The following is a 19,027-nucleotide window of genomic DNA, read 5'->3' as shown; positions in this document are numbered from 1 at the left end:
CTGTACACTGGTACACTACACTGTACACTGACAGTACACTGGCACACCACACTGTACACTGGTACACTACACTGTACACTGGCACAGTACACTGGTACACTGCACTGTACACTGGTACACTACACTGTACACTGGCACACTACACTGTACACTGAGACAGTACACTGGTACACTACACTGTACACTGGCACACTACACTGTACACTGGCAAACTACACTGTACACTGGCATACCACACTGTACACTGGCACATTACACTGTACACTGGCACTGTACACTGACACAGTACACTGGTACACTACACTGTACACTGGCACACCACACTGTACACTGGTACACTACACTGTACACTGGTACACTACACTGTCACACTACACTGTACACTGGCACACTACTGTACACTGACAGTACACTGGCACACTACACTGTACACTGACAGTACACTGGCACACTACACTGTACACTGACAGTACACTGGCACACTACACTGTACACTGTCAGTACACTGGCACACCACACTGTACACTGGCACATTACACTGTACACTGGCACACCACACTGTACACTGGCACATTACACTGTACACTGGTACACTACACTGTACACTGGTACACTACACTGTACACTGGTACACTACACTACACTGGTACACTACACTGTACACTGGTACACTACACTGTACACTGGTACACTACACTGTACACTGGTACACTACACTGTACACTGGTACACTACACTGTACACTGGCACATTACACTGTACACTGGTAAACTACACTGTACACTGGCACACCACACTGTACACTGGTACTGTACACTGGCACACTACACTGTACACTGGCACACTACACTGTACACTGGCACACTACACTGTACACTGACAGTACACTGGCACACTACACTGTACACTGGCACACTACACTGTACACTGACAGTACACTGGCACACCACACTGTACACTGGCAAACTACACTGTACACTGGCAAACTACACTGTACACTGGCACATTACACTGTACACTGGTACACTACACTGTACACTGGTACACTACACTGTACACTGGTACACTACACTGTACACTGGTACACTACACTGTACACTGGTACACTACACTGTACACTGGTACACTACACTGTACACTGGTACACTACACTGTACACTGGCACATTACACTGTACACTGGCAAACTACACTGTACACTGGCACACCACACTGTACACTGGTACACTACACTGGCACACTACACTGTACACTGGCACACTACACTGTACACTGGCACACTACACTGTACACTGGCACACTACACTGTACACTGGCACACTACACTGTACACTGGCACACTACACTGTACACTGGCACACTACACTGTACACTGGTACACTACACTGTACACTGGCACACTACACTGTACACTGGCACACTACACTGTACACTGGCACACTACACTGTACACTGACACACCACACTGTACACTGGCACACTACACTGTACACTGACACACCACACTGTACACTGGCACACTACACTGTACACTGACACAGTACGCTGGCACACCACACTGTACACTGGCACAGTACACTGGCACACTACACTGTACACTGGCACTTTACACTCTACACTGGCAAACTACACTGTACACTGACACTGTACACTACACTGTACACTTACACAGTACACTGGCAAACTACACTATACACTGACTGTACACTGGCACACTACACTGTACACTGACACAGTACACTGTACACTGGTACATTACACTGTACACTGACAGTACACTGGTACACTACACTGTACACTGGCACACTACACTGTACACTGGTACACTACACTGTACACTGACAGTACACTGGTACACTACACTGTACACTGACACACTACACTGTACACTGGTACACTACACTGTACACTGGCACACCACACTGTACACTGACACGCTACACTGTACACTGGCACATTACACTGTCACACTACACTGTACACTGGCACACTGACAGTACACTGGCACACTACACTGTACACTGACACAGTACACTGGTACACTACACAGTACACTGGCACATTACACTGTCACACTACACTGTACACTGGCACACTGACACAGTACACTGGCACACTACACTGTACACTGGCACACTGACACAGTACACTGGTACAATACACTGTACACTGACAGTACACTGGTACACTACACTGTACACTGACACAGTACACTGGCACACTGACACAGTACACTGGCACACTACACTGTACACTGACACAGTACACTGGTACAGTACACTGGCACATTACACTGTCACACTACACTGTACACTGGCACACTGACACAGTACACTGGCACACTACACTGTACACTGACACAGTACACTGGTACACTACATAGTACACTGGCACATTACACTGTCACACTACACTGTACACTGGCACACTGACACAGTACACTGGCACATTACACTGTCACACTACACTGTACACTGGCACACTGACACAGTACACTGGCACACTACACTGTACACTGACACAGTACACTGGTACACTACACAGTACACTGGCACATTACACTGTCACACTACACTGTACACTGGCACACTGACACAGTACACTGGCACACTACACTGTACACTGACACAGTACACTGGTACACTACATAGTACACTGGCACATTACACTGTCACACTACACTGTACACTGGCACACTGACACAGTACACTGGCACATTACACTGTCACACTACACTGTACACTGGCACACTGACACAGTACACTGGCACACTACACTGTACACTGACACAGTACACTGGTACACTACACAGTACACTGGCACATTACACTGTCACACTACACTGTACACTGGCACACTGACACAGTACACTGGCACACTGACACAGTACACTGGTACAATACACTGTACACTGACAGTACACTGGTACACTACACAGTACACTGGCACACTACACTTGAGACATGCCACAACACATTATTTACCGGGTTGCTGAGATTCTGCAGAATAGCGACCTCGTTCTTGAGTGCCGCTTCTTGTTTAGTAGGAAACCTTAACTTGTCTATCACTTTAATAGCAACAGCACGAGACGACTTGCGATGAACACCTGCCGATGACAACACCAAGATAATGCAATGTTGTTCAACACTTACCTATCTATCTCAAAATAATCTGATTCAATTTAGAAACATTTGAAAGTCATGAATATTTTAACAACCACACAACACATTGATTTAACATGAATATCTTCACAAAGAATTTTCCATAATAATTTTCAGATTATTGGTCACATCCAAATTATAAGAGTAAAAAAAAAAAAGAAATAATAATTGTTTTGTATGTGGTAAGACATTCCCAGCTATGTGAACCACATCTAAGGTGCTACAATCACTCATCACACACTTTAAAAAAAAAACTACTGTGACTGGAACAATATACACAAATAACTCACACATAATAGTAAGAAGCTGATGATAATGTTTCTGTCCAAGTTAGACCAATAACTAGTTAATGGTCCAATTTGGACCAATACTAGTTAATGATCCAACTTGGACCAATAACTAGTTATTGGTCAAAGTCAGACCAAAATGTTGTCTTAAGTTTGTGGTATGTGCAGGTTATGTGTGTTGAAGAGATCTGTCTTCCTGGAAGTGGTGAGGAACACAAGTCTTCTCCAGATACATGAAGCACATCCAAGGTGCTAGAAACAGGCCGAGGTATACAGTGCCATAACTTACCAATCACTTATGTTTCCAGTAATTTAACTTAGGAAAGAATCATTATTAACCCACATTGTTTTATGCAATAATAAACAATTAGATGTTTGTAACAGCAGATCAACATGCATAAAAATATTTTCTCATTACAACACTTTTTTGAGCTGGTTCATAAGTGTGCATCATAGTAACTCAGAAGGTTTAACACAAGGAACCTGACTACTATCACACACCTGCACTACCTCTTATAAACCTCCTCTCTATGGTACAACTTGTTTGCAAGTATAATTGAAAGAAGTGCATGCAGAATTAAACAGCAAGTGCTATTAATGCCTTTCTTTGTCTTATTACATTTTGGATGAACTTTCTCAGTCACAATTACAAAAAAAAAAAAAAAAATTAGAGCATATAAGGAAGCTTCACCAGAGGTGACTGTATAAGAACAAACCTCTGGTTTATCTTGTTCCGATACTTCAACCATCTCAAGTGCTACAAACACTTGCTTAACCCTTTGACTGTCGCAAGCCCCTTTCTGAAACTGTCATTCTATGTCGCAAAATTTTGTTGAAAAAAAAAAAAAAAAAAAAAAATTTCTTATGAAATGATAGAGAATCTTTTCCTAATGGTAATGACACCAAAAGTACGAAATTTGGACGAAAACTCACGGAATTACGCTCTGGCAAAGTTAGCGGTCTAGGCGACAAATACGTATTGGCGATTTCACAGACTTTGAGCCCTGTTTTTGGCCAATTCCGTTGTTCCAGTTGACCAAACTCATAGTTATTTCTTTAGAACTCCATTTTTTTCTATCAGATGAGTACAAGAAACCTCCCATTTACCGATTTGAACTACCCAATAAAGTGGTCAGAAATTGGCAATTTGGCCAATTTCACGCAAATTAAAAAGGATGCCAATTTCAAAATAGGGTCCAGAATAAACAATGTAGACATTCTTGGCACTAGGAAATAAAATAGGGTCATATGTAGACATTCTCTGTTCATTAGTCACGTCTCTAGGTCCCTCTTATATTACTATTGCTTTCTATTTTGATTTTTTATTCATTAAAAAAATAGAAGATTTACTGTTATGCAGACTACTGCATTACTGCAAAAATGGTATAAATAATATCAGTGTACTAGTAAAAGAATATTAGACTCCCCAGTTGACGTGTATTGGACGTGTGGTGTGATTTGCTTACTCCTGAACATTGGTAAAAATCAAACATTTCCGCTATTTTGAGCTCAATTTCAAGGTCGTTTTCATCGTGAAACTAATCAAAATCATTTCTATTTCTTTAATATGTTTTCCATTTTATCACCCGAGACCATGAAAACGAGAAGACAACAATAAATACTATATGAAAATACACCTCAAAGTCGGCGTTTTAATCCAAAAAAACAGTCAGTTTTTTTTTCTCTCTCATTATCCACTGTGTGCTGCAGGATTTTTTTTTACATGGTGCACACTGGCCAAACAGACCCATTCTTTCACATGTGGGCCTACCAGCTTTCTCCCGCTTGATTTGAAGCCACTAGAATTTATGCGTATAAATATGTCCGAAACAGTGGTGCGTAAGACATATACAGTGGACCCCCACATACCGCACGCATCGCATACCGTACAATCCGCATACCGCTCGCTTTTTTCGCAAAAATTTTGCCTCGCATACCGCCCAAAAACCCGCTCACCGCCCTTCGTCCGAGACGCGTCCAATGTGCGGCCTGAGCCAGGCTCACATGTTCCGCCGGTGGCATTGTTTACCAGCCAGCCTCCGCGGTAACATCCAAGCATACAATCGGAACATTTTGTATTATTACAGTGTTTTTGGTGATTTTTTCTGGAAAATAAGTGACCATGGGCCCCAAGAAAGCTTCTAGTGCCAACCCTACAGCAATAAGGGTGAGAATTACTATAGAGATGAAGAAAAAGATCATTGATAAGTATGAAAGTGGAGTGCGTGTCTCCGAGCTGGCCAGGTTGTATAATAAACCCCAATCAACCATCGCTACTATTGGTGGTACAGCTGCTGCTGCACTGTCAGCTGCTGCTACTGTTGTACCACCGTCAGCTGCTGCTGCTGCTGTAGCATCGTCTGCTGCTGCTGTAGCATCGTCTGCTGCTGCTGTAGCATCGTCTGCTGCTGCTGTAGCATCGTCTGCTGCTGCTGTAGCATCTTCTGCTGCTGCTGTAGCATCGTCTGCTGCTGCTGTAGCATCGTCTGCTGCTGCTGTAGCATCGTCTGCTGCTGCTGTAGCATCGTCTGCTGCTGCTGTAGCATCGTCTGCTGCTGCTGTAGCATCGTCTGTTGCTGCTGTAGCATCGTCTGCTGCTGCTGTAGCATCGTCTGTTGCTGCTGTAGCATCGTCTGTTGCTGCTGTAGCATCGTCTGTTGCTGCTGTAGCATCATCTGTTGCTGCTGTACCACCGTCAGCTGCTGCTGCTGCTGCTGTAGCACCGTTGTTGGTGTGGCTTATTGAGAATACCAAGAAACAATTAACCCCAGAGGATTTGCCACCCAGGATAACCCAAAAAAGTCAGTGTCATCGAAGACTGTCTAACTTATTTCCATTGGGGTCCTTAATCTTGTCTCCCAGGATGCAACCCACACCAGTCGACTAACACCCAGGTGAACAGGGAAAAATGCCTGGAACTAGTGCTCATATTGGTGAATTTAAAGCCAGCAAAGGTTGGTTTGAGAGATTTAAGAATCGTAGTGACATATACAGTGTGATAAGGCATGTTCTGGAAGAAAATGCCAAACAGGACCTACAGTACTCAGGAGGAAAAGGCACTCCCAGGACACAGTGTCTCATCAGTCATTGCTGCATCTTCAATAAAGGTAAGTGTCATTTATTCTTCATTTAGTAGAGTAGTACATGCACAATATATATTGTGCATGTACTACTCTACTATTGTGCATGTATCCTTCTCTTTGTGTGTAGGAAAATGTATATTTCATGTGGTAAAATTTTTTTTTTCATACTTTTGGGTGTCTTGTACGAATTAATTTGATTTCCATTATTTCTTATGGGGAAAATTCATTCGCATACCGAACATTTCGCATAACAACCAGCCCTCTTGCACGGATTAAGGTTGCTATGCGGGGGTCCACTGTATATACACGACCAAAACAGTCAAAGGGTTAACATCATGTAGTAATTTTGTGTGATGACGATCAAAGTGTCACCTTGAAGGATGAAACGTGTGTGTAGCACAAAAAACTAATTACAATAATGTTTCTTGTGTACATGTACATATGTGTTCTGAATGTACTTCTCTCACTTTATTGATCTCTCCTCATTGTAAAAAGTTATTGCAATAAAGGTTTGTTGTGCAACATTATTATTATTATTATAATCAAAAAGAAGCGCTAAGCCACAAGGGCTATACAGCGCTGCAGGGTAGGGAAGGAAGCAAGGGAATTGGATGGCAGGAGGGAGGGGGGATGATCAGCAGGTTACAGAAAACAGCGGGGCAGGGGATAGTACGGGGGTAGAGGGTAGCAAGAGATACAAGTAGAAAGGGCTGAAAGTATCAGAATTTGTGAAGTAAGTCAGTCGTTGTCAAAAAGTCAATAAGAGAGTCCGGATGAAAGGTGGGTCCATCAGCGAGAAGGGAAGGTAAAGAGAGAGCAGCGGGGCGAAGACGACGACAGAGGTAAATTCTGCGTGCTCGTTGATAAAGTGGGCAGTCCAACAGAATGTGGCTGACTGATAATGGAGCTTGGCAATTCTCACAGAGAGGAGCAAGACGCCTCTCCATGAGATATCCATGAGTAAGACGAGTATGGCCAATGCGAAGACGGGAGAGAGTAGTCTCCCAACCTCGACACTGGTGATAAGAAGACGGCCAGTAACCTATACTCGGTTTAATAGACTGAAGTTTGTTGCCGAGCATAGTAGACCAACGTTGTTGCCAACGGGTGTGAAGGTGGGAAGATATTACAGCAAAATAGTCCGTACATGGAATACCTCTATAAGAAACTGGTAGGTCATGTACTGCTGACCGCGCAGCAGTGTCTGCCTGTTCATTGCCCTGTACGTCAACATGACCAGGGACCCAACAAAAAACAATATCTTTATGCTTAGTAAAGATGCGGCGTAGCCAAAGTTGGATACGGAGGACTAAGGGGTGAGGTGTATCAAATTTTTGTATAGCCTGTAAAGCACTAAGGGAGTCTGAGACAACCACAAATGATGACACAGGCATAGATGCAATACGGATAAGTGCTGTAAGGATGGCATATAATTCAGCAGTAAAAATACTAGCTGAAGATAGTAAAGGCCCTTGTACGACGCTGTCCGGAAACACTGCTGCGAATCCTACGCCGTCAGAAGACTTAGAGCCATCTGTGTACACAGCAATGGCATGAGAATGAGAGTGAAAGTGGTCAAGAAAAAGAGAGCGGGAAGCGACCGTAGACAGTTGGGCTTTCGAGCAAGGGAGGGAGAAAGAACAGACTCGAACAGCTGGGACCTCCCAGGGGGGTAGGGAAAAGTGAGATGCTACATGTACATAGAAAGGTGGTAGTTGAAGAGAAGACAAGAGCGAATGAAGGCGAAGAGAGAAGGGACGGAGTAAGCAGGGGCGGCGAACAAATAAAGAATGTCTACTAATATCAGTGACCATTCTATAAATGGAAGGATTGCGGAGATCATGAGAGCGTACATAGTAGCGCAGGCAATGGGCATCACGGCGATCGGATAAGGATGGAACGTTCGCTTCTGCATAGAGGCTTTCGACAGGGGAAGAGCGAAAAGCACCAAGGCATAAACGTAATCCTTGGTGATGAATGGGGTTAAGGCTAGAGAGAGTAGCAGGAGATGCTGCTGAATAGATCTGGTCACCATAATCAAGTTTCGATAAAATAAGGGTGGAATGTAGGTGAAGGAGGGTTCGACGATCAGCTCCCCACGAAAGATGAGCAAGGGTTTTAAGAAGGTTCAGCCGGCTGTGACAAGTTGCCTTCAGAGAGGTAATGTGAGGTTTCCAGGATAACCTACGATCAAAGAGGAGGCCCAGAAACTTGACTGTATCACGTTCAGGGATACGTGAGCCATAGAGGTACAAAGGATGATCAGAGATGACAGAGCGTCTAGTGAAAGTGATTTGGTGGGTTTTAGTGCTGGAAAATTTAAACCCATGTGTGGTGGCCCAATTGGAAACACGGTCGACTGCATGCTGGAGAGAAACTGTAAGGAGGTGACAGTCAGCGCCTGCACAGGCAATAGCGAAGTCATCAACATAGAGTGATGACCAAATATTTGATGGAAGACTAGAGGCCAAATCATTAATAGCAAGGAGAAAAAGTGTTGTGCTCAGAACACATCCCTGGGGGACACCTTCAGCTTGGACAAAGTCCGGGGAGAGCACATTATTAACCCGAACACGGAAATGCCTGTCAGTTAAAAAGTTCTTAAGGAAGGATGGTAGATTGCCTCGAAGGCCTAAGGAGTGGGCTTGGGCTAAAATATTATACCTCCAAGTTGTGTCATATGCCTTCTCAAGGTCAAAAAATATGGCAATAACTGAGTGGTTATTCGCAAAGGCATTACGAACATACGTATCCAAGCGCAGTAAGGGGTCTATGGTAGAACGTCCCTTACGAAAGCCATATTGACGAGTGGAGAGACTGTTGTGTGTCTCTAAATACCACACTAAACGTCTATTTACTAGACGTTCCATTACTTTGCAAACTGCACTGGTAAGAGCAATGGGACGATAGTGGGAGGTTTCATGTCCCGTAGTGCCTGGTTTGCGGAAAGGGAGAACAATGGCGGATTTCCACAGCTGTGGAAGAACTCCTTGTGACCAAATAAGATTGTAAAGGTGTAATAGGACTGCAAGGGCTGACTGATGTAAATGTTGTAGCATACGAATATGAATGTCGTCGGGCCCAGCTGCCGATGATCGACAAGCTGAGAGTGTTGCCTCCAGTTCTTGAAGTGTAAAAGGCACATTATACTGTTCTTCTCTGAGAGAAGAAAAGTCCAAGGGTGCTAACTCTCTGGCAGACTTTGAGGAAAGAAATGAGGGGCATAGATGGAGTCCCTGAGAAATACGGACCAGATGATTGCCAATTTCATTGGCAACATCTAGTGGGTTTGCTATATCAACACCGGCAACCCGCAGAACAGGAGCCGGGTCAGGAGAATATTTACCACTCAGTTTTCGTACTTTTTTCCAGACTGCACTCATAGAGGAAGCAGAGGTGATGGTGGAGACATAATCTCGCCAGCAAGTGCGTTTAGCGTCACGGATGACACGGCGAGCGATCGCACGCTTCTGTTTAAAATCAAGGAGTCGCTCTGTGGTTCTATTGTACCGGTACCTGCCCCATGCAGCGCGTTTCAAACGTACTGCACGAGCACAAGCAGGAGACCACCAAGGCACGCATTTCTGAGAATGCCTGCCCGAAGTTTGGGGTATAGAATGAGAAGCTGCGGTGAAAACGGAGGACGAGAAGAGGTGTAAAAGCTCATCGATGGAGGACGAAGAAGGAACCTCTTTAAAAACAGTCAGGTGTGAGTAAAGGTTCCAATTTGCCCGATTAAATTGCCAGCGTGGGGTGCGAAGAGGTGGCGAATATGAAGGGGAAGTAAGAATGATTGGGAAATGATCACTGTCATGTAAGTCCGGGAGAACAGACCAAGTAAAGTCTAATGCGGCGGAGGAAGAGCAAACTGAGAGATCGATGCAAGAGAGAGTATGAGTCCGAGGATCAAAATGGGTGTGAGTACCTGTATTTAAAACATGGAGGGGGTGGGTGGCAAGAAAAGCCTCTAACTGAATTCCACGGGAATCACAGTGAGACCCTCCCCAGAGGAAATGGTGGGCATTAAAATCACCAAGTAACAGAATCGGTGGCGGTAATGACGAAACAAGGAAGGCAAAATCCGGAATAGATAATGCCCGAGAAGGAGAGAGATATAAAGAACAGAGCGTATACCACCTATGTAAGTGGATACGGGCTGCTGTGTAATGCAGCGAAGTATGAACAAATAGCTGATGGTACGGAATATCAGTGCGGAGAAGAAGGGCACTTTCATTAAAGGTCCCATCAGGAAAAGGATCTGAAGAATACAATAAATTATAGCCTGAGATGTGAGAAATAACAGCAGAGTGTAATTTTGGTTCCTGTAAGCAAACACCAACAGGGGCAAACTGGGAGAGTAACATCTGAAGCTCACCCCGATTACCCCTGAGGCCGCGTATATTCCACTGTAAAAAGGCCATGATTGGCAATGATAAAGATACTTGAAATCCGCAGGTAAGGGTTCCTACGGACTAGAAGGGTTAGAAAAGTCCACATGCGGAGGCAGTGGAAAATGTTCAAGCAGCGAAGGAACGGTGCGCTGTGAAGAAAGGAGTTGCGCAGATGGAGCAGAGGAGAGAGGAAGAGCGGAAGGTGGATCAGTGTCCATTGATGGTTTGGTCTCTGCAATATATTCAGAGATTGCTTCAAGTGTTTCGGAATTCAGAGATGTCGTATGGGAGACAATATTGGGAATGGTAGGGGGAGGATGAGTAAAGATTGGAACTGTATTGGACTGTACCAAGGTAGGGGGGGGCGAAAGGGTGGAGGGAACTGGAGAAGCGTGGCAGGGGACAGAAGAGACAGGAACCTGGGAGGTGGCAGAAGAGGAAGAAACTTGGGAGGGAACAGGGGAGGAAGGTACATTACGAGGAGGAGGGTGAACCTCTGCACTTGTAACTGAGCCAGTGAGAGGGGAAGAACTAGGGACAGAGACAGGGAGGGTAAAATGAGGAGGTGGAAGATGGGTAGGAGGTGTTACCGGACCTTTTTTTGACTTTTGAGAAGTAGAGGGACGATTGGGAAGAGGTGTCGTACGAGGTCTCGTCGATACTGAGGCTTGTAAGAGAGAACTCGAAGAAGCGAGATTAGACTGAGGCGTTGAAGTAGGGACGTCTGAGCCGAGGACAGCAAAAGGATTAGATACAGGAGTGATTATGGGAGAGGTAACCACAGAGGTGGGTGTAGAAGATGGGATACCAGAAGTGGGGGGACGTTTTGAAACACGGGAATAAGAAACACGTGGGAGTCTCCCTTGGAGGCGGAGATGAGAAACTGCCATGGCATAAGGGAGACCTTCTGTCTCTTTGAGGTAACGGATTTCCCGCTCGTTTAAATAGACCTGACAACGGCGAGAGTACGAAGGGTGAGCCTCATGACAGTTAAGGCAAGAGGGAGATCGATTGCAAGACGTATTAGAATGGTCATCGGCACCACAGACTGGGCATTCGGCGATAGATCTGCAATATTTCGCTGGATGGCCAAATCGCCAGCAATTTCTACACTGTTGTGGTGTAGGGATCACCTTTCGAACTTGTAACCGATGTCCTGCTATATAAACGGAGGATGGGAGTTCTCGGCTGTCAAAAGTTAAACGAGCCACATTGCTAGGGTATCGTCTCCGCCCACGGGCAGGAAGAACGTAAGTGTCTACCTTGAGGATTGGGAGATCTTGGAGTTCCAGCTGTTCTAGAATGTCGGTGCCACATGTCTGGAAATTTTGTTGAACTATGGTATGGGGCAGAATAACGGTACTACTACAAGAATTGAGGGAATGATGTTTTTCAAGGGTGACAGGAACAGTATCTATATGGGTAAGACGAGAGAGCTCACGAGCCTGGGTAGCATTCTGTACGGTAATGATGCGCGTACCGCTCTTAAGAGCATGAAAAGAAATATCTTTACCAACATGGCGTAGGAGTGCCTTGCCAATACTATGGTCAGAAAGATAGGCAGTAGAGGAAGTTGGTCGTAAAGTGAAGAATTTAGTCCACTGTTCAGTCTGAAACTGAGCGTGGAAAGGTAGTGAAGGACGTGTCGATCGTTTCTGAGAAGAACGAGAAGGTGAAGGTGGAGAAGTATCATCAGCAGGTAATTGTCGTTGACGTTTAGGCGTGGGACCAGAGTTGGTCCGACGTGGAACGGGTCGGCGATTTGAAAATTGCCGCACCGTAGAGGGAGAGGCCGGAAGCATAGTCAGAGGAGAGCGAAGGTCTGATAAATCGAAGGAGTCAGTCGAGGCCTCAGTACCTGAAGCGGGTGAGGAAACAGCACCGGCAATAGGTACAGAGGCATGAGGAATGTCTGAAGAGTGGTCCAAAGACGAGGCGGGGTCAGAACGGGGTGCGGTATCAAGAAGGGGCCCGGGGGGTACCAGGTTCATGGACTAGGGCTGCCATGGTTAGGTTACTTCTTTCTTTTTGTTTTTAAGAAAAAAAAAGAAAGAAGAAAAGAAAATAAAAAAAAAATAAAAAAAAAAAAGAAAAAAAAAAGGGGGGACCGGGGAGGGATAGTTCCTAGGAGGGATGAAAGGGCCAGAAATCTCCCTCCGCGCCCAAGAGGACTCGACACCGCTAGTAGCGCAGATGCAGCATGGAACCCGTGCCATACCCTACCCTTCATGCCAGTAAACCAGCAATCTGGGATAGCAACCTCACATCTGCCGAGCTACCTCGGTGGACAAAAGAGAGGGCGGCCGGATATCCGCCACAAAGCATACCTCCTTCAGCCACCACCCCCGGAATCCGAAAGGTGGCTTCCAGAGCTACACCCGTCGCCCAAAAGACACCCAAAGCTACTCCGGGATACCGGAGAGGGATCGGGACATCCCTAGGCAATCCAGATTCCACGGCAAACTACGCCACCGCCAAGAAACCTCAACGGAATGGGATGGACCCCGGTGTCCTTTCTCCTACCTAGGAACTAGCGCGCCTGTGGGAGAAATCCCAAAGGACAAAAAGAGGAAGGGCAAAAGGGAGGAGTGGGGAGGAGGAGGAGGAAAGGAAAAAGGGGAGGATGGGGAGGATGGGGAGGATGGGATAGGGGAGGGGAGATTGGGGGGTAATTAGGTTCGGTCTGAGGAAGAAGACCGATAGGTCTAATTCCTCAGACCAAGAGCCTCTTCACCACGCCAAGGAGCCCCCCTTGAAGAGGTTGTGCAACATACATCAATATAAAACTTCATTTATTGTAATAATACAGTGGACCCTCGGCTTACGAACGCATCGTGTTACATTAAATCCGCCATACGAAGCATTTGAACGCAAAAATTTTGCCTCGCCTCACGATAAAAAACTCGCCTTACATGATTTGTCTGGGACGCGTTCCACGTGTGGCCTCAGCGCCAGTGTTTACAAGCCAGCCAGTGCGGTCACATCTATGCATACAGTGTTTTTAGTGCTTGTAACTGCAAAGTAAGTCACCATGGACCCCAAGAAAGCTTCTAGTGTCATCCCTGTGGTAAAAAGGCGAGAATTAGTATGGAATTGAAAAAAGAGATTAAGGAAATGTGTGCAAAGTGGGTTGAACTGCAAACCTTTACGGATGAAAATCACCTTGACACAGCTACTGCAAGCCGTGTTGGCAACCTGTACAATGACAATGTTATGGCCCATTTTAGGAAAGTCTTAAAGGAACAGGACGTACTGAGCTCTATGGACTGATTTGTTGTGCAACAGAGGTCCAGTGACTCTCAAGCTGGTCCTAGTGGCATTAAAAGAAGGGAAGTAACCCCGGAAAAGGACTTGCTACCTCAAGTCCTAATGGAAGGGGATTCCCCTTCTAAACAATAACTTCCACACTCTCCCCTCCTCCCATCCCATCAATCATCACCAGATCTTCAATAAAGGTAAGTGTCATGTATTCTATTCTTAGTAGAGTAGTAACTGTGCATGTCTTCTTCAGTTTGTATGTATTAAAGTTAATATTTCATGTGGTAAAAAATTTTTTTTATTCATACTTCGGGTGTCACAAACAGATTAATTTGATTTCCATTATTTCTTATGGGGAAAATTAATTCAGCTAACGATAATTTATATGAAGTAATAAATTTATGAAAAGACTGCCTTAGAGGATATGAAATGTCACTCCCACTTGTTGCTGTTTACCCCACTCTCACCTACACTCTCACCTACACTCTCACCTACACTCTCACCTACCATTACCTCACCTATGGTATGTGTGCAGGGGTTCAGTTGCAGCATATCACCTTAAACCTTTAATAAGCCAACACAAAGCTGCTGTGTGACTCACCAACTCCTGCACTAGACACCACACTCCACCACTTTTTAAGAGCCTAAAGCTCTTACTACATACTCAGACTCCTACTTGATAACTACAACAGAACACACAGGTATAACACAAGGCACAAAATATTCTTTGATATCCCTCATGTCCATCTCTCTCTCTCTCTCTCTCTCGCTCTCTGCAAAAATGCTATGCACATAAAGGGCTTGAAGATCTGGAATTCACTGCCTGAGCATACAAAAGGGGAGGCTCCTGCTGCCTGCAAATCAATTTAAGGCTCTACTTAGAAATCACCTCATCACCCAGAATTAACCAAACATTATACTTTATCACCTACCAGTAACTCAAAAAACTTTAAATAATTTACAATTGCTCAATTATTTAAGCATTACTTCAAACTTAAAATTGTTTCAATTTCATTATTATAAATTGTGCTAAATTGTTATATTGTAATTTTTTATATACTTCTCAACTATTAATTTAATTACTGTAAACCACTAGCTACCTCTGTTGTAATAAGAAAAATGATGTACAGTGGTCCCTCGATAATCGTAGGGCTAGAGAGTCGCAGATTTCGGAAATCATAGTGATATTTTTGTATAAACATGGGCTCACTAATCGTAGATTGACTCGCGAATAGTAGTTCGTCTGGGATGCGTACGCACACTGTGAGCCGGGGCAGCCTTCCTTCCCAGCCAGTGTGACAGTGTTTACCAGTGAGTGACGGTCCCCTCACTTGCTCCTATGAAATATTTCATAATATTCCATTCATTTTAGTGCTTGCAAGTACAGTGGAACCCCGGTTTACAATATTATTTCATTCCAGAAGTACGTTCAGGCGCCAGTACTGAACGAATTTGTTCCCATAAGGAATATTGTGAATTAGATTAGTCCATTTCAGACCCCCAAACATACACGTACAAACGCACTTACATAAATACACTTACATAATTGGTCGCATTTGGAGGTGATCATTAAGCGGGGGCCCACTGTACTAGATAAGCTACCATGGCTCCAAAGAAAGCTCCTAGTGCCAAGCCTTTGGTAAAGAAGGTGAGAAATACGATTGAATTTAAGAAAAACATCATTGAACAATATGAAAGTGGCTTAAGTGCAGCCGAACTGCCAGGATGTATAACAAACCCTATACAACCATATGTTCCATCGTGGCCAAGAAAAAGGAAATCAAGGACGCTGTTGTTGCAAAGGGGGTAAATATGCTGACAAAAATGAGATCACCAGTACTCGAAGAGGTTGAGAAGTTATTATTGGTGTGGATAAACGAGAAACAATTAGCAGGAGATAGTACAGTGGACCCCCGGTTAACGATATTTTTTCACTCCAGAAGTATGTTCAGGTGCCAGTACTGACCGAATTTGTTCCCATAAGGAATATTGTGAAGTAGATTAGTCCATTCCATTCCCCCAAACATACACGTACAAACGCACTTACATAAATACACTTACATAATTGGTCGCATTCGGAGGTGATCGTTATGCGGGGGTCCACTGTATTATGATGTCGATTATTTGTGAAAAGGCTGGGAAGTTGCACGACGATCCGGTAAAGAAATTGCCTGCAACTAGTGGTGATGTGAGTGAATTTAAGGCCAGCAAAGGTTGGTTTGAGAGATTTAAGAACCGTAGTGGCATACACAGTGTGGTAAGGCATGGTGAGGCTGCCAGTTCGGACAACAAATCGGCTGAAAAATATGTGCATGAATTCAAGGAGTACATAGAGACTGAAGGACTAAAACTTGAACAAGTGTTCAATTGTGACAAAACAGGCCTCTTTTGGAAGAAAATGCCAAAGAGGACCTACATTACTCAGGAGGAAAAGGCACTGCCAGGACACAAGCCTATGAAAGACAGGCTGACGCTCATGTTCTGTGCTAATGCTAGTGGGGATTTCAAAGTGAAGCCGTTACTAGTGTACCATTCTGAAAATCCCAGAGTGTTCAGGAAAAACAATGTTATGAAGAGTAAATTGTGTGTGTTTTGGAAATCTAATAGTAAGGCATGGGTCACGAGGGAAATTTTCATCGAGTGGTTCAATGAAGTGTTTGGCCCTAGTGTGAAGGAGTATCTCCTGGAAAAGAAATTGGATCTCAAGTGCCTCCTAGTAATGGACAATGCACCTGCTCATCCTCCAAACTTGGATGACCTAATTTTTGAGGAGTTTGGTTTCATCACAGTAAAGTTCTTGCCCCCGAATACCACTCCTCTCCTCCAGCCCATGGACCAGCAGGTCATTGCAAACTTTAAAAAACTCTACACCAAAGCAATGTTTCAAAGGTGCTTGAATGTGACCTCAGACACTCACTTGACCCTAAGAGATTTTTGGAGAGAACACTTCAGCATCCTCCATTGCATAACCCTTATAGGTGTCAGGAATGGATTAATTGTATTTACATTATTTCTTATGGAGAAAATTGATTTGAAAATCGTAGATTTCTATAATAGTAGCACCTCCAGGAACGGATTAACTACGATAAACGAGGGACCACTGTACATGTATAATAAAACTCGACTACTCTCAATAATGTAGTATTAACCCTTTCAAGGTTGAGAGGCCCTCTCCTAAACTCGTTCTCAGGGTTGAAAATTTTTCGGAAAAAAAAAATTATTTTTTTCTTATGAAATGACAGAGAATCTTTCCCAGATCATAATGACACCAAAAGTATGAAATTTGATGGAAAACTTATGGAATTATGCTCTCGTGAAGTTAGTGGTCTCGACGATGTTTACGCATCGGCGATTTTGCCCACTTTGAGCCCTATTTTCGGCCAATTTCAGTGTACTAGTCGACAAAAATCATACCTATTTTGCTAGAACTCCACTTTTTCTATCGAAGGAGCACAAGAAACCACCCATTTACCGATTACAAGTATCCAATAAAGTGGTCAGAATTTGGCAATTTTGCCAATTTCACACAAATTTCAGAAGATGCCAATTTCCAAATAGGGTCCAGAATAAGCAAGGAAACATTCCTGGCACTAAAATAACATTTTCTCTGTTCATTAGTCACATCCCCAGGCCCCTCTTATATCTCTTTTGCTTTCCACTTTGAATTTTTATTCTCACAAAAAATAGAAGATTTACTGTTATGCAGACTACTGCATTAGTGTAGAAATGGTATAAATAATATCAGTGCACTTGTGAAAGAATATTAGACTCACCAGTTGACATGTATTGGATGCTTGGCATGATTTGTTTACTTTTGAAATTTGGTAAAAATCGAACATTTTTGCTACTTTGAGCTCAATTTCAAGATACTTTTCATTACGAAACCAATCAAAATCATCTCAATTTCTGTAATATGTTTTCCATTCTATAAAATGAGGCCGGGAAAACTAGAATACAACCATAAATACCATACGAAAATACACTGCAAAGTCGCTGTTTTAAATAAAAAACTCAGTCGGAGTTTTTTTTTCTCATTATGCAATGTGTGCTGTAGGATTTTTTTATACTGTGCACACTGACCACATATTATTATTATAATAAAAAAGAAGCGCTAAGCCACAAGGGCTATACAGCGCTGCAGGGTAGGGAAGGAAGCAAGGGTATTGGATGGCAGAAGGGAGGAGGGATGATCAGTAGGTTACAGAAAACAGCGGGGCAGGGGATAGTACGGGGGTATAGGGTAGCAAGAGATTGAAGTAGAAAGGGTTGAAGGTATCAGAATTTGTGAAGCAAGTCGGTTGTTGTCAAAAAGTCAATGAGAGTCTGGATGAAAGGTGGGTCCATCAGCGAGAAGGGAAGGTAAAGAGAGAGCAGCGGAGCGAAGACGACGACGGAGGTAAATTCTGTGTGCTCATTGATAAAGTGGGCAGTCCAACAGAATGTGGCTGACTGATAATGGAACTTGGCAATTCTCACAGAGAGGAGCAGGGCGCCTCTCCACGAGATATCCATGAGTAAGACGATTATGGCCAATGCGAAGAGGGGAGAGAATAGTCTCCCAACCTCGACACTGGTGATAAGACGACGGCCAGTAACCTATACTCGGTTTAATAGATTGAAGTTTGTTGCCGAGCATAGTAGACCAACGTTGTTGCCAACGGGTGTGAAGTTGGGAAGATATTGCAGCAAAATAGTCGGTAAATGGAATACCTCTATATGAAACTGGTAGGTCATGTACTGCTGACCGCGCAGCAGTGTCTGCCTGTTCATTGCCCTGTACGTCAACATGACCAGAGACCCAACAAAAAAGAATATCTTTATGCTTGGTAAAGATGCGGCGTAGCCAAA

At 44.1% G+C, this 19,027-nt stretch overlaps 1 protein-coding gene across 4 annotated transcripts in view; it reads right to left on the bottom strand.

Moving 5' to 3' along the window:
- PKD (serine/threonine-protein kinase D3) overlaps positions 1 to 19,027 on the bottom strand; it is a gene marked incomplete at its 5' end in the record, with an annotated part of 159,783 nt that overhangs the window by 27,349 nt on the left and 113,407 nt on the right. For all 4 annotated transcript variants that reach the window (XR_011393906.1, XR_011393905.1, XR_011393904.1 and 1 more), the window contains 1 exon segment: positions 2,984 to 3,105. Coding sequence is in view for 1 of the 4 variants with exons in the window: in XM_070099457.1 (XP_069955558.1) it covers positions 2,984 to 3,105 (122 nt within the window).

Source organism: Cherax quadricarinatus, chromosome 67 (genome assembly GCF_038502225.1).
Source record: "Cherax quadricarinatus isolate ZL_2023a chromosome 67, ASM3850222v1, whole genome shotgun sequence".
NCBI lineage: Eukaryota > Metazoa > Arthropoda > Malacostraca > Decapoda > Parastacidae > Cherax > Cherax quadricarinatus.
The sequence above is the reverse complement of the archived record's forward strand: the minus strand, read 5'-3'. Positions and strand labels throughout refer to the sequence as shown.